The sequence below is a fragment of the Andrena cerasifolii genome, chromosome 16 (genome assembly GCF_050908995.1).
Source record: "Andrena cerasifolii isolate SP2316 chromosome 16, iyAndCera1_principal, whole genome shotgun sequence".
Lineage (NCBI taxonomy): Eukaryota > Metazoa > Arthropoda > Insecta > Hymenoptera > Andrenidae > Andrena > Andrena cerasifolii.
This window is the reverse complement of record NC_135133.1, coordinates 7,842,127-7,858,363: the sequence shown is the minus strand read 5'-3', so window position 1 is coordinate 7,858,363 and position 16,237 is coordinate 7,842,127. Positions and strand designations below refer to the sequence as shown.

General features: G+C 49.1%; 1 protein-coding gene across 3 annotated transcripts in view; it reads left to right on the top strand.

Moving 5' to 3' along the window:
- Positions 1-16,237, top strand: part of LOC143377674 (uncharacterized) — a 29,669-nt gene that overhangs the window by 3,108 nt on the left and 10,324 nt on the right. For all 3 annotated transcript variants that reach the window (XM_076829233.1, XM_076829234.1, XM_076829235.1), the window contains exons 2-3: positions 9,513-9,933; positions 10,128-11,441. In XM_076829233.1, coding sequence (XP_076685348.1) covers positions 9,513-9,933; positions 10,128-11,441 — 1,735 coding nt within the window. The remainder of the gene's footprint in view (positions 1-9,512; positions 9,934-10,127; positions 11,442-16,237) is intronic.

The window sequence follows — 16,237 nt, the reverse complement described above, 5'->3', positions numbered from 1 at the left end:
CCGTTCTCGTCCACTTTCGTCTCTCATTACATACTTATTACCTTCCACCGCCTTTCCTTGCCCTGCTTCGCGCTATGTACAGCTGACTCGCCAAACTATAACTTGAAGATTTCAAATCCGACCTTATGAATCTGATCTTTTTACTCACTTTACTGTTTTTAGTCGTACTACTCAAGTGTTTCTACTCGTTGACACCAAGGAGCGAGTGGTAGAGAACGAAGTGAATGAAAAGAGGGGGACACGATAGAAGCGATATAGACGATAGAGATGATAGAAACGCCCACCGTATACCCGAGTGGCAGAGGCGTAGCGTAACTCCCAGTGATAGGGTAATCTGTTACGGACAGAGATTAGCCAAGGACGTGCAGATAAACTGCGACATTGCTAACATTCCTTTCTCAGCTATACTCGGCATTTCTTCTTGGTCCTTTCGCTTGGCCCTTTTCATGGCATCTGCGCGCTGCACGGGCAAAAGCGGCGAACATCTCGCGCTTTCCGAGGAGGAAAGTTTCCTCCTCTTCTGATGCGGTTCAACGTGTTTCGACCACCTGCGGCCACGTTTATGAGGGTGCGCGGACTCACGTCCTTTACAAACGCCGTTTTTTTTTCTTGTCACCTTGGAGGAGGGGACAGCTGAACAATCCGCACGGAGCACCGGTGGCCGTACGTTCGTACCTACATTCGTAGTTGTGGCGGGTCGAGGGTGGTCGGTGATAAGAGAAGAGAAGCGAGCTAGCCGGCTTATTTTCCCATGCGCGTTCGAGAACGGAAACGAAGTTGCGACGAAAAGTCGGAACGCACGGTTCGGCGTGGTTTCGTACGGTTTGCCGCTCGGCCTCGTACATATTAGGTACCTACATGTAGGCATGTATGTATATGCGGGCGTTATCGGTCGCGTCGCGCCCAACAGTGCCCCGGACGAGCTGTATGGTCGTCTCCGAGGGAGATCGTGGCTTGTTGTATTGTTTGTCGGAAGGAATGAGCATCGAGTCGCGCAGCGAGTCCCTTAGGGACGGAAACCGCCCCTAAAACGCCCCCGTTACGCGATCGGTTATCTGCGCGCACCAGACGCGATCGCTCCGTCGACAAAACCTCTGGCGAGTATCGTTACTGCAGGACGATCGGATCTGTGTTGCTGATGCTTGCCCCGGGTCCTTTCCTTTCGTACTTTCGTTCGCCTAGCTAAATAATTTATTAACTTCCTTACCCATGCCTGCTTTTTGTTTGTAGATAGACCGAGCAATTATTCCGGCTGCGTCGCGATACTAAAGCTCTGCGAGCTAATGCCATCTGTGACTGGCGGATTGAACGACTCCAGTTAGAGAGTTGCGAGCTGACTCGTGGAGTCCACGCTTCATCCGGTGAATTCCCGTCCAACGCGACACGAATCAGAAAATATCTACCCAAAGGATTTCCAGTTCCTTTACGTTCGCGTATTGTGGATTCTTGGTTTTCGGGAAAGCGATGAAAGGTGGATCGTAAATGGATGATCCAATGCAACGAAACACCGCCATAAAATAATAACGAGGCAAATATTTGTAGTCGCCCCTTTTGAAACGGCTGGCTGGTCGTTGGTAGGAAAGTGCCACAATACGCGTGACCACGTACCTACGTACCTACCTACCGCTGCGGCCGCCTCGCTCATCGCCGGCGTTGCCTCTGCCAGGACGAGCAAGAGAATCGGGAGGGAAGAGCAAAGGACGTGTCCCGTCCATCGGTTAATCCCAATGGGATTTCCAACGGTCGATTTGTTCCCGGCGCGGCGCAGCGCTCTTCTCTTATCCGTTCACCGTGTACCGCTCTTTTACATAGGCACCTATGTAGTCGCGAAACAAAGTGGAGCAGAGACGAAGGAAAGTGGTGGAAAGCCGTCAACTTGGGACACTCGGGAGGAACAGGGTGATAGCGGCAACTATTCCCTCTGTCTCCCGCGCTTTCTTTCTCCTCGCATAACAAACGTAGATTTTGTTATCGCTCTGGGACAGGAGTCCGGCAACGAAGCCGGATGTCCGCCCACGCAGGATGTGACGTCAGTACTGCTGTTCGCCGGCAGACCAACTAGTACCGTAAACCTGCTCGCTCGCTCGTTGCTTGCCTGCCTTGCCTTGCGTGCCTGCCTGCCTGCTTGCCTGCCTGCCTGCCTTGCCCGCCTGTTTGCTTGCAACGCAAACAATTCTACTCCACTCTACCCCTCGCCATCATTTCCGAGTCCACGTAGGCGAGCAAATGCAGAGACCATCTTTCCCCGCCTCTCATTGCCCACAACTTTTTTACCACCGAATATCGGAACACTTTCTCTGCCGAAAGAATTTTTCCAACGTACCTACGTATTTGCATGGGATACCGTGGCCGATGACACGCGTTAATCTTTCGGCTGTGTCGTAAACACGAGGTCTCGTTTGTAGAGAAACAAAAGGGGCGAGTACCTACTCGTTCCGGAACGGTTTCACGCGGTTGCGCCTATTTCTCAGCTTTCTGGGTCAAGAGAACCGCAAAACCCGTGAGAGCCGTTTATTTGTTTATTCTAGCGGGTGATGAGTCAGGCGACGAACACTCGACAGTAATAATAACAAGCCAACTCTGGCTCTAAAAACAGCGCGGCGTCTTCGGGGATTGCCAGGGATGTCCGGGTCCGGGCACCGAGTGAATCCCTTGATAATCTTAATATCGAGACCGGTCTGTCGCAGTGGAAAATTCGATTCCTCTGCTGTTCGAACGTCGGCAATCACAGACTGCGACGACTGCGACTTGTATCGGTTCTAAGCTACTTAATAACCGTCTCTCATCTGCAGCTGCGACTCGAGGCTAGAAAATTAACTCGAAAACCCTCTCGACTTAATACCCCATTACGCCCTCGATGTGAATATAGCGAGGCACCGCTCACGACCTTCGACCTCTTGACGACTGATTTATTGCTGCTTCGCTCCCCCTCTGCTACGTTTACGCCTCGATCTCTCTGTCCCTTTCTTTCTCGCTCCCTCTCGATCATTCTTCCCCAGAAATTCGCGCCCCGACCCACTGTGCATAGCTCGGTAAATTAAATCACGATCAAATTACCGAAGATGGGTGACTTTGGCCCATCTGGTCCGAAACCTGTTGCTTTTTAATCGAACAGGTTCCTATAGGTACACTCGCTTCCGCCTTCCGGCTTTTACCCATGATAAATGTTAATTGGAGGCTTTACTCCCCAACACCCTCCAACTATCTCCCTTTCAATGGCATCGTTTTGGTCTTTCAAATGTGAAAGAACGTCGACTCTGAGAAATGAAATTCTCATTTCAGTGGAAGCAAAAGCCGCTGTTGAAATTTCACTCAAGTGTTAGTGGAATATTACGCTGGGTGCTAGGTTCTTTACGTTAAAGTCAGAGCTGGAAATAAGTAACCGCTGATTTCTTCATCGCGGCGATCTTTAAGCGTTTATATCCCGGAGCAACGTTAACCGATTTTGGTGAAATTTTAGGCATGTATACAACTTACTTCGATCTACAAACGGGTTTCTTGAATTTTCATTACAGACTCAGAGACAAAAAGTGTGCGGGCAGTGATGGTCGCTTGATCGTTAGTGCCCGCAACGTGATTACCATTATTCCCCAGTGTAGCATAAGTATCTTCATTAGAAGAATTTTAGAAAGCCAATTGGACTGCCGAAACTCTTGAAAAAGCAGTGTACAAGTGTATCATTCGCTATCAGCTTGGCCATGACAGTGAAATGTGGTTTCGATGCATCCCTTGTTGCCTTCGGGCCCGTTCTGAATTTTATGGATGGGACTTAGCCGATGGTTACACGTGCGAAAAATGTAGCAGCCTCTAGATCGCGATTGCCCGCAACGTGACCGCTATTACCCGAAGGTCTGGGCAATAGCAGCCAATACAGGTAGCACTAATTATTTCTCCTATCCGACAAATAGGCTGATAGTTTAAGTTTATAAAAAAAATCATTTTCAAGATATATTTCAAGTTTAAGTTTATAAAAAAAATCATTTTCAAGATATATTTCAAGTTTAAGTTTATAAAAAAAATCATTTTCAAGATATATTTCAAGTTTAAGTTTATAAAAAAAATCATTTTCAAGATATATTTCAAGTTTAAGTTTATAAAAAAAATCATTTTCAAGATATATTTCAAGTTTAAGTTTATAAAAAAAATCATTTTCAAGATATATTTCAAGTTTAAGTTTATAAAAAAAATCATTTTCAAGATATATTTCACCTCAGATCTTGGTTTTATTACAATTATAGCTTAACTGACTACCATTACTCCCTTTTACCCTATGTACCTAGATATTACTCGCGCCGAGGGTCAGCTTACGGTCCGATAAAAAGTACAGGGATGGACAGGGATGTTTGTGGATGGCAGCATCCATTCCTATGCGTCTGTCGATCATTTGATTGTTCGATTACGTTCAGCTTACTCTTCCGTTACCCTAGACCGCTGGACTGTCGTAAAATGCCTAATGCCTAATGGTTTGAAGCGCCGCGCCGCCCCGGCTCTCGAGGGTGGCGCTTAACCATGTTTGGAACTTGAAGAGAAAAAAAGCCTGGGATGAGCGTGCAGTGGCCAAGGTTGAAAGGACTAAGGAAGGACAGGGAAAAGGAGACGGGAGGGGAGAGAGAGAGGTATATGCGCTGAGCGTGATTAGTTCCCTTCTCGTGTTACGCCACGCAGTCTGTGTTTTGTTGTTTCGCGGCTTGTGACGGCTGACATTCCTCAAGAGAGTCGCAGAAACGAACCCAAGTGATTCCTTCACCAACCACCCGACAGAGAAATCTCAGCTGGAGCTTCTGCTCTATATCTGTCGTTATAGGCTGTCTTTCCAGAGACTTGGAACGGTCTAAAGATTAATGCGCATGCTTTGCAGGTCGCAGGTTACACGCGCGGAGACGTTGCACTCGTATTTCGACGATCGTAAAAGTTCTCCCCGAGGAAAGTGCCACAGCAGTTGCTATTCGCTGCGCGAGAAACGAGACGCGTTGCGGCAAGTACTTACCTACAATAGGCGATATCGTTCCTACGTACTTAGGTAGGTATGTAGCTATGTATGTGCATAGGCCTCGCGAGACGCACAGCTATTATACCTACTTTTTCTCGCGCTCTTAAGTAAAGGATCGATAATTGGCAGTTCCCGAGATTCATGGCCCATTTTTCTTTTCTCAAGACACGGTCACAGGCCGGTCGGGAAGTTAATGGGGCCAAACGAATCCGGGACTATTTAGGGGTAGTACGATGCTCGGCCACGTTTGGTAAAAAACATGACCGAAACCTGATACGATCTCTCCTCGTAGCCGAGTGGATTTAGTCCGTGGTTACTGGAGCATTCGTGTATCGCGCAGCTCTAAGCGACGCTTACCCCCAATAAAAGTGGGTACACGTAGAGGAAGCGCAGCATACTTGGAATACCGAAGTATCTAATAAACTACTAACGTTATCTAATTTCTAACACCGTAGATAATAGGGGCTGTTAACTAATCGCATTTGTGGACGAGCCGCCATTCTCACATTTTCCACTTAATCTGCGGAATAAGAAATCTGCAAAACTGCTTCAGCAAGTATTCAATCGTTCCAGTCATGGCTAATTGAGTTTTGCAATAATTTCGAGGATGCAAAGCGTGACACGAAATTTTTTATTCCAATGCCATGTTGCTAATTCGGGATACCGAAGGTGAAGGTAATTTGGAATATTCCAAAGCTCAGCGATGCTTTTCATATTTACCTAAGATTATTCCTGTATCGTGATTTTCCCATCTGATTACGCCATGAAAGAAAATAATTTTATTATCTACTTGTACTTTTTAAGTTCATAAAGCGAAGGCAAATTAGAATACCGGTATTCCAAATTGCCTGCACCGTAACGAAATCGATGCTTGCTGTCATTTTTCATTTAGACCAAACTTTCACCTACCTACTTTTTGTTTTTTTTTTATTACACAGTTTTATTTCTTCCCACCCTCTGTCGTAATTTTGTATTCGTCTTAAACAAGCTGGTATTCCAAATATACTGCACTTCTGGGGGTTTTGGGTTTTGCCGTCGCGCTCGCCCGCTTCCTGCACGGTTTATGGCTCACGGCTCACGGAGTACCCATCGCCTCTCTTCCTCTCACCTGGTCACCTCACCACCCTTCCACCCCCTATGCTCGCGCTGCTCCTTTCTCTTCTCTTTTCCCGTTTGCAAGCAGGCCGATTTAATATTTACTCTCTTTCCCTCCTTGGCACGTTGCAGCACGAGCATCAACAGCGTCAACACTTCCCCGTTCTCTTCGTGGTTTTAGGTAGGCAGTGTGCATCGCGAAAGAAACGTTCACTAGATCGTCCAGATCGATCACTTGCCGTTCGTTTCGCAAGCGCGAACATTGGAACATCGGCGAGACTTGACCGCCGCGCCCGAGGACTACATAAATGGACAAATGGCTAAATGGGACGTGCAACGGTCTATAAAGTTATGGTTTCGAGATTTCTTTTGGACGACGACGACGTCAACGTCAACGATAAAGCCACCAACAGTCACGAAGATAAACGCGGGTTACCGACCCTTCCCCTGCTCACCCCCCATCTTGAACGTGAACGCAGTACCTACTTAATACTTATATATCTCTTCGCTCCTCGGACGTGGGCCTAGAACATCCGTACGTGTGTGTAGGTACTACATAGTATACGCGCAGTTCATACTTGAATTGGAATCGTCGAGCGTAGGTAATGCGTTAATCGCGCTTTGTCCAATAAGCGTGAAATTGCGTTGATTTCCCGAAATCGCGACGAGTAAGATGGACGGTTTTGCACAGTGGTTGCCAATAGCGCGAAAGCAGTTGGTCTGCAACTACTTGCTGCACTGTCGGAACCGTCTATCTTGGTCGCGTGCCGGTTCATATCACCTTATCAGCGTTATCACCTTCTATCAAGCGAGGATACGTGTACGTGACGTGGTCGCGGACGCGGACACGCTTGCCTCAATATCCATTATCCAATCGAAAAGCGACACCGAGAGAATGCGTTTTCCTCCTTCGGCGCTCGCTCCCTTGCAGTGACAGAGATGAAGTACGTGTACCTACTTAAATAGGTACATTACGCATATCTCCGCTGCGCGCAAGCCACGGCAAAACTCGGACAGAGCGTCGAATGTAAAAAATTTCCGTTTTTCGGAAGCGACGGCAGTGTGCCTGTTCTCGACTCGACACGGAAAGACAGGCCACGGCATGGCAGTCGATCTTTTTACAATGGCTTCGTTGTCCGTTTACGGAGCGGCTCGACAGGAACAGGGAATAACTGAAGAGCGCCGTTACTTACCTAATCGGCTCGATCGTCCGGAATTCCTTCGATCCACGGAATATCGCACCGACCGTTCCTCCTCAAGTGGACAAATTCTGGAAACGTGGCGAAGTACGTAGGCGCGTGGCGCGCAGGCCTTTCTACACAGACGAGAATGAACGAATAAGGGAGGAGGCTTTCTGGATTGTTGGATCCCTTCGAGCAGGAGGAGGAATAAACGGCATACGTGCCACGCAGCGGAGAATGTGGAGGAGGTTCCAGGCGGTCGAGATAAAGAGGCTATTCAATCTCTGAAAATCTCGTTATTAACCGCATCGATATACACCGTCTTGGTCGCTTACATTGCGGATAACAGAGAACGTTTTTATGGGGCCAAGAAGATAAGGGGGCAACCTCTGCCCCCGATGTATAAAGCGTCTTCCGCTCCGTCAGCGACTCGGATTCTCTTCTCTCTCGCTACCGTTTCTACGAACAACATTTAGAGCCGTTCTTTCCACAATGACAGCTTACGAAATCCATACAACGACGCGCGATCCCAGAATTGTCGGCAACTTGCCAGCCAAAGTACAGGCGTATTGTTCACGCTGGTTCGCTTCTGAGAGACAGAGAGCGAGTGAAAGAGGGAGGGGGAGAGAGAGAGAGGGCGTTAGGTACGTGTACAGGCGGCCGCTAATCGGCATCGGGCACGAGAGTCGAGACTGACCAAAATATTTTCACTTTGATTTTCGAAAGGCGCGTTACATCCGATAAGAACCACACCGACTGCGATCGGTCCGCCGAGAGGGGTGGCGGGGATCCGTCCGTGTTGAACGGCGCAGCCTACTTTCGCAATAAGGCCGAGGAGAAGATTCTTCGGTGCGGCATCGATCGAGTATTTTCTTCGCCCGAGTGATTAATCGGGGTCACGGCACTACGCCACCGCGACTCCGCGTCTCGCTACGGATTCGATTCGACCGAGCAACAATGGAGCTTCGTCTTCGATAAGCCGAAGAGACGGCCGGCCCGATCCAACGGCGCGGCGCGGCGCAGCGGGGCTCGATTCGTACTTAGACCTTTTGCGAAAAAATATGTTTTTTAATAGAATTCGCCGCGAAACGAGCCGTCAGATAATCCGGCGAGCCTGACCTTTCCAATTCGATTAGGTAACGACAATAAGGTCGGCTGAATGTTAAACGATTGATACGCACCGTCTTCGAGGGAAGATATCGCCTCCACTCGTCGGCCAGCTTCGCCGGCGGCTCTCTTAAAAATCCTCGTCGAATCCAATGTCGGCCGGCAACTCGGCTTCTTCTCTCGGAATTACGCCGAGCACTCCACCTGCTTCTGTACCGCCACTTTCATTCTACCATCGGTTTTCGCGTTCGTTTCACCCTCCGTCTCTACCACTATCTTTGTCTTCGTCATTGTGAGTACAGCGATATTAGATAGGTGGATTTCGCAATCGTGCGATAATCGATCGGTAATCGGTGGAGAGGCAACGGAGAATCGTCAAGCCCCATACGACCGATTGCGCTTCATAGTTTCCCCCTCGACGCTTTCTCGCCACTTACGTTCGCTACAGTTGCCATCGATTGACCTTTGAGAATTAAAAATAATACTCTTTATCTCGAAGCTGAAACACTGCTCGCGAAATATTTCTTCGCTTCTTCTCTTCCTCCCCCTCGTCATCTCTCCCCTCTCTCTCTATATAGTTCTTCCACCCTCGACCTTTGTTTTTGCGTCTGCCTGCCTGGGTAGCTCGTCTTCTGTTCACAGTGTTCATCCGGTTTATGATGCGAAGGCAAACGTAAATGCAAATGCAAACGCAAATGCAAACGAAAACGACACGCATACATACTTACGTATGTAGTAGGTAGCTAGTTACGTAGGTGTTGCGCGATTCGATGTGTGCGCGCGAAGACTCGATCGCGAGAACGTGGAGAACGTGCGAGTGTGCGCGGTCGCTAACGAGCAATAGATAACGGCGGCCAGCTATTTTTGTAACTTACCGGCTAGCAACAGTTTGTCCGTGTCGTCGCCGTCGGTACTGGCCGAGTACACGGAGAGTTTCAATCTAATCGACCGGCTAGCGGATACTGAAAGCTTCTCGTATCGTTCGGATCATCTTTTCAGGATCCGACGATGCCGCATCGCTGTTGAATACGTGTGTCTGCAAAACGGTCGTTGCTCGTCGTACATACACGCTCGGGCATACGTTTCGCTTGCAACGGTCCCGCATACGAATAAATTGACGCGGGTCGCGATGTTCGCAGCGTTGATCCAGTACGAGAATGGGCCGGTGGCGTACAGAAGCGAAACGGGCAGAGTGGTGGTTGCGGGGAGTGCCGACGCCGTGCAGGACAACAAGGAGCAGCGAGGAGGAGCAAGGACGTCGGTTCGATCGGAGGTCGTGACGGGTGGAAAGCTTGTTCGGGAACGGGAGCAGCAACAACGCCAACAACGCCAACAACGGCGGCAGCCAGCGTACGAAAGGCGCGGAAGCGTAGAAGGCGTGGACGACGTGGGCGTGCTGGAGGCGGGCCAGCAGGAAACTGAAAATGGCGCGATCGTGGAGCCGAGCACCGCCGCGGCCGAATCGCTAGCTATCACGGCCCCTGTCGATCGTGAAAACTATGCCAGCTCTACCTACGACCTACATCCGCTCGTTTACCTTCGCCAGACCTCTGTCCAAAGGTAAGGTACAAACTCTAGCGCTTCGCAATCTTGCCTTTTCCCTTTGTATCGTGGGCGCGGTGTCGATGCCAGCCGAATCCAACCGATATAATTGTCGCGAGGGGGAGATTTCGGACAGTTACCTTAACAGCGAGTTGTCTGAACGCAGAATTTGCCTTCTGAACTTTTAACAAACTATCGCGTCGCTTGCGAAGGGGTTATCTCGAGCAGGATTCGAGCGATTTCACCGAGGGCGGCGACCCGGGGGAGGAGGAGCAACAGCGACGACAACAACAGCAACAGCAGAAGCAACAGCGGCAGCAGCGGCAGTCGCACCACCACCAACCGCAATACGTTCAATTGAGGGCGAGAGAGCTGCCGACTCCCGAGGGAGGGGATAGTCGGCGGGCTGGCGAGGCCTCGGCATTGTCGGAGGGAAATCGTCTCGGCAGTCACGCGCCTCGCTCCACGATGCATCGTTACGCTACTGAAACGCTCTCACCGACCGTAACCGATCATCATAACCCCCACCATCAGCAGCACCACCATCACCGTAACCACCATCAACACCATCATCACCAACAGCAGCAGCAGCAGCAGCACCACCACCACCACCAACAACACCAGCACCAACATCACCACCACTTGCAGTCGGACACGTCCCAGCACACGGAGCTCTCTTCGGCGAGTCATCGCCGCTTGGACGAGCAAGAGTCCTCGTCAGAGTCGCAGTCGTTGTGCCAGTCCCAAGAGCAATCGACCCACCAACAAAGTCAAGAGGTAGATCACGAGGACGTGGAGAGAGTGAGCGGAATAACGGCAGCCATGAGAGGCGCAAGGGACTTCACCCTTGGAGTGCTCTTCCCGAACCTAGACACTGCTGGTGCAACCAACTCTGGCAGCGAAGTCGGGCCAAATGATCCTCATCTGTCGCACGAGCAGCATCAGCATCATCATCACCACCAGCTGGAGGAAGTTTTATCGGACGAAGCGTATCTTCAGCATCAGATACGCGCGGGAGGAGGTGGTGGCGGAGGAGGAGGAGGTGGTGGTGGTAGTGGTGGAAGTGGAGGTGGAGGTGGAGCTGGTAGTGGTCGCGGTGGAGGCGGAAGCGGAGGCAGTGGCGGCAGTGTCAGTGGAAACGGTGGAAGTGGAGGCGGTGGTGGCGATGTGAGCGGCAGCGGAGGCGGCGTAGGATCACCTACGCTTCGAACCGGTAGCTCGCCCAGTTCGAGCCATAGTCCTCGCGATGATCAAGGACTCGCGTCGCCACATCGGCAAGGACAGACGGACGGTGGATACAGCCCGACCGAGCAAGGGAGGCAATCCTACGCTCATCTGACAGCTATGCAGCCTCCGTCTTCGGTACAGACTAATCACGGTCTAGCTCAGGAAGCGGACCGAGTCTCCGATCAACTGTACATGGAATCGATTTACGCTCACCACGCAGCCGCAACTCCTCATCACCACCATCATCATCAGGAGCAGGGACCATCGACACCGCATTCGCCCAGTGGTTCGCTCTCCAGGTTGGTGCCCCTTTCAATCTGTTTCCAAATCGCGATCGATATCTACTGCGCTCAAGTGGGAGCACGCCCCGCTCCCCTTGCCCATGCCGATGCTACACAGCGGCTGCACGAATGTTTACCATTCGCGAAAACGTTTACACGACGGCTTAGAAAATGCTCTGTTCCCGTAGATGTATACGTAGGCGTAGGCATAGGCGATACAAGACCGAAAATAAAGCTAAACCGTCGATGGAAAACAGTGTGACGCCTCCTCGGCCCTATGCTAACAGTGAAAGCGAACAATGTCTCCGAGTGTTTACCGATTCGTCCCAGGCACGAGTTTCGCGTCCCTTGCATTTCCGCTATCCAACTATTGCTTGAGCAACCTCTCGCTGCCCTGCGCGCTCTTCGACGCTTTTCTTATCGCGTTCGTCGTGTTACTTTTTGCGCGACTCGCCAAACATTTTCGCGATCTCACCGCGCTTGGAGAAAATGGATGGATTTGTACTGGAGCTGGATTATTCGTTCGCTCGTACGTCGGTTTATTGGTTTATTGGTTCATTGGTTCGTTAGTTGGTACGCGGTTGCGATAAGAGTTTATTGACCGATAGAAACGATTCTTCGATCGCGCTATCCGTCTCGCTTGGAGAGAACGGGGTGTTATCAGCTGTGTCATTTACGCTTGATATATTTTGCGTTCGATTGGGCACGAGGCGTTGGAATTGGTTCGCGTTTTGTACAATTGCCGTGATTGGCCTGAAATAGAGCGTAGGTAAGGGGGCAGGAAAGTTAAGGATCGCGACGAAGAAGAGGAAGCGAGCAGCGAAGCGAAGCGCGGCGAGGCGCAAGTTTTCGTCATCGTACGGCCGTTCGGTCGTCCTTCGTGTTTCGTGTTTGTCGATTTCCTCATGCGGCGTGCACGTGCACGGGCCACGACCTTCGAATTTTGATATCTAAAGTTCGGGTGCAGAGGACGCTCTGTTTTTCGTTTCTCTTTTTGCGGCATATCGCTCTATCGAGATTAGCGCAGAGTACGGTGACGCAAAGCGTCGCCGTCGCCTTCATCGCCCACCGCCGCCGCCGTCTTTTCTCTTATTTTTCTTATTAGATCCGGACGTTATTTATCGTCTTGCTTTCGTTGGAGGATTTAATTCCGTTCTCTTCCCTTTCGTGTTTTTCCGCACGAGCTCTGCCGATGATTCGTCTCTGCGTAATCGTTTAGCGTATTGTTTGTCAAGAACGAAACCGGAGGAGCGCGTAAATCGTAATCGCTGCTCTCTGACGCCAAGTCCGTCGTGAATCATCCCAGGGTTTACAGTCCGGGAGAGTCGTACCCATCGCGTTCCGAGAAACCTTTCGGTATCGTGTGACGTTACATCGAGCAGAACTCCGAACGCTTTCCCCGCGGCCCCCGGTCGAGGTGCCCCTATTCTTTTCGCCCACAAATCTTCACAGCGGTTTCACTCCCGCCTAAGTATGCCTAACAGCCCTTCCTTCCAAACAAAGAGGCTGTCTTATAAAGATGCGCGAAGCTTGAACGTGGGTATCTACTTAAGTACTTAACTTACGATTAGTCACAGAGATGGACCATGGTTGTTTTTTTTCGTTTTGAAATTGCAGCGAGTGGCTTGTTTCGAAACCAACGTACTTGCAATTTAAGTAGCCTAGTTTCGAGCGTTTTTCTCTTTACTTCTCCTTCACTTGAGTGGGTGGCGATTGGAAGTAGGTAATCACTAGTAACGACTCGATTCGAAGGAAACCGCGATGGTGGCCAGGAACGCAAGCTACAATTATATAGCTGTAAAAGGAAAAGCAAAGGGAAGAGGAAGAGGAGCCGCAAAGCATACGTTGATCGTGCGGGCATGCGGCAGTGGTGCATAACCAGGTTCGGTGGTAGATCGAGGCAACCTAGTGGGGACTTACGTACTCGTTGAATAGAGTTAGCCGGGGGTGGGAGCAAGTAGGTATCGCGAGAGGGGACACTCAGCGAACTGAAATCAGAGGAGAGGAGTGGAGAGGAGAGGAGCAGCGAGGAGGGGAGAGGAGACGAGACGAGACGAGACGAGACGAGACGAGACGAGACGATGGAAGGGAGGAATGGAGAAAGGGTTGGCGGAAGGGGAAGTCCTGACCACGTTCGAGGTTCTTCAACGCCAATCGCTTCAAAGTTTCGAGCACACTGTCGGATTATATTCCGCCCGGTTCGCGTCTGATCTGTCACCATCGTCCACCGAATAACAAGCGTTTTCTTTCGGTACTTTGGATCTGCTCGCGTCCGTTCAGTTTACTGTTCTTCTTATGGTCGCGGCCGTGGACTGAAAGCGAACGCAGCAGTAGAAACGGAGGAGGAGAAAGAGGACCAAGAATTCATGATTGTCCAGAGCATCACGCCCGAGAGCATGCAGTGAGTGTTTTTGTCATCGCTTACTTTCATTGCCAATGATTTGTTTTTCTCGAGAAATAGAGGCGAATCCCAAGAGACGTCAGCACATGTTGATTTTCACACACGAACCGCCTTATTTCTGCCCCTTTGCTGCTGTAGATACCTACACGACATGTAGGGGTTAGTCGGTTTAGGCTCGTATCCTGCGGTCCTACCTGTGGGTACACACAATTCACTCTAGTCTACGTTATTCCATTCCATTCCGTTGTGACTCGACGCCTAAGTAGTCCGCCATACTCTGTTTTCCTCCACCCTTCCATTCCGCGGATTTGCATTCACGCGAGTAATGTTTCTACTTTATCTGCGCTTTGTTGCGACCGAAAACAAAGTAAATGGGAAAGCTGATAGCAGTCGCGACAACGGTGCTCGTAAATAAACGAGAAGGTTCGACCGTTGGCGAGCGGAGGTGGGTGGTTGGAACGGAAAACGGCGTGAAGTTGGTAGCGGAGAGAAAACATTTGGTGGATTTCGAAACGGGAGACGCGAATTGAATGGAGTAGTAAAAGCTGCGAGGCGTAAGGCGTAGGATGGCCCAGGGATGCGTTTGCTAAGTTTCATCATGGGATCGCGGTCCGGTGTTCGTCTGTGATCCGCTATCGTGAGAAGAGTCTTATCGGCTCGACGGATTCAGATAGCGGTCCGGTAGCAAGGGCTATAACCCCATTCGTCGCCATCGTCCTTCTAGATCGTATTTCACCAAGTCTGCATTCTTTGCGGACCCAATGAAACATTTCCCTGTCTTTTCTCTTCCTTGTTTTCTTGTTCTCTTTTTCCCTTTTTCCCTTTTTCCTTTTTTCTCTTTTTCCCTTTTTCTCTTTTTCCCTTTTTCTCTTTTTCCCTTTTTCCCTTTTTCTCTTTTTCCTTTTTTCTCTTTTTCTCTTTTCCTCTTTTCCTCTTTTCCTCTTTTCCTCTTTTTCTCTTTTCCTCTTTTCCTCTTTTCCTCTTTTCCTCTTTTCCTCTTTTCCTCTTTTCCTCTTTTCCTCTTTTTTCTTCATCCCTTCTTCCCTTCTTCCCTTTTTCTCTCTTTCTCTTTTTCCCTTTTCCCTTTTCCCTTTTCTCTTTTTCCCTTTTTCCCTTTTTCTCTCTTTCTCTTTTTCCCTTTTCCCTTTTTCCCTTTTTCCCTTTTTCCCTTTTTCCCTTTTTCTCTTTTTCTCTCTTTCTCTTTTTCCCTTTTCCCTTTTCCCTTTTCCCTTTTCCCTTTTCTCTTTTTCCCTTTTTCTCTCTTTCTCTTTTTCCTTTTCCCTTTTCCCTTTTTCCCTTTTTCTCTTTTTCTCTTTTTCTCTTTTCCTCTTTTTCTCTTTTTCCCTTTTTCTCTTTTCCTCTTTTTCTCTTTTTCTCTTTTCCTCTTTTTCTCTTTTCCTCTTTTCCTCTTTTTCTCTTTTCCTCTTTTCCTCTTTTCCTCTTTTTTTCTTCTTCCCTTCTTCCCTTTTTCTCTCTTTCTCTTTTTCCCTTTTCCCTTTTCCCTTTTCTCTTTTTCCCTTTTTCCCTTTTTCTCTCTTTCTCTTTTTCCCTTTTCCCTTTTCCCTTTTTCCCTTTTTCCCTTTTTCCCTTTTTCCCTTTTTCCCTTTTTCACTTTTTCTCTTTTTCTCTCTTTCTCTTTTTCCCTTTTCCCTTTTCCCTTTTCTCTTTTTCCCTTTTTCTCTCTTTCTCTTTTTCCTTTTCCCTTTCCCTTTTTCCCTTTTTCTCTTTTTCTCTTTTTCTTTTTTCTCTTTTTCTCTTTTCCTCTTTTTCTCTTTTTCCCTTTTTCTCTTTTCCTCTTTTTCTCTTTTTCTCTTTTCCTCTTTTTCTCTTTTCCTCTTTTCCTCTTTTCCTCTTTTCCTCTTTTCCTCTTTTCCTCTTTTCCTCTTTTCCTCTTTTTTTCTTCTTCCCTTCTTCCCTTTTTCTCTCTTTCTCTTTTTCCCTTTTCCCTTTTCTCTTTTTCCCTTTTTCCCTTTTTCTCTTTTTCTCTTTTTCTCTTTTTCCGTTTTTCCCTTTTTCTATTTTTCCCTTTTAATCAGGGGGTGGCAACAGTAATCACGAAGGGAGTAGGTCTACCGAGAGAAAGAGAATCGGTGAAGAAATGGATATATCGCGAGCGATCCTTCGAGCGGACGTTCGAGAGCGTCTGGAAAAGGTTCTTGGAAGAAACTCGAGCGAGCCTTTGGTTACCGAGTTCCTTTGAGTATGAGTGCGTCGCGTTGCGTATAGACTTGCGTGTACGTAAATAGACACGACCGCGACGAAAGGGAGAAGTATCGGGTACATATACATACGCTATACGAAGGAACGTACGAAGGAACAAAGTGGTCTCGATGATTTCCGGTTACCGGCGCGGCGCGGCGCGTCATTGGTCAGTTATGTTATTTCGCTGACTTCCGGCCGAGCAAGGAGATTC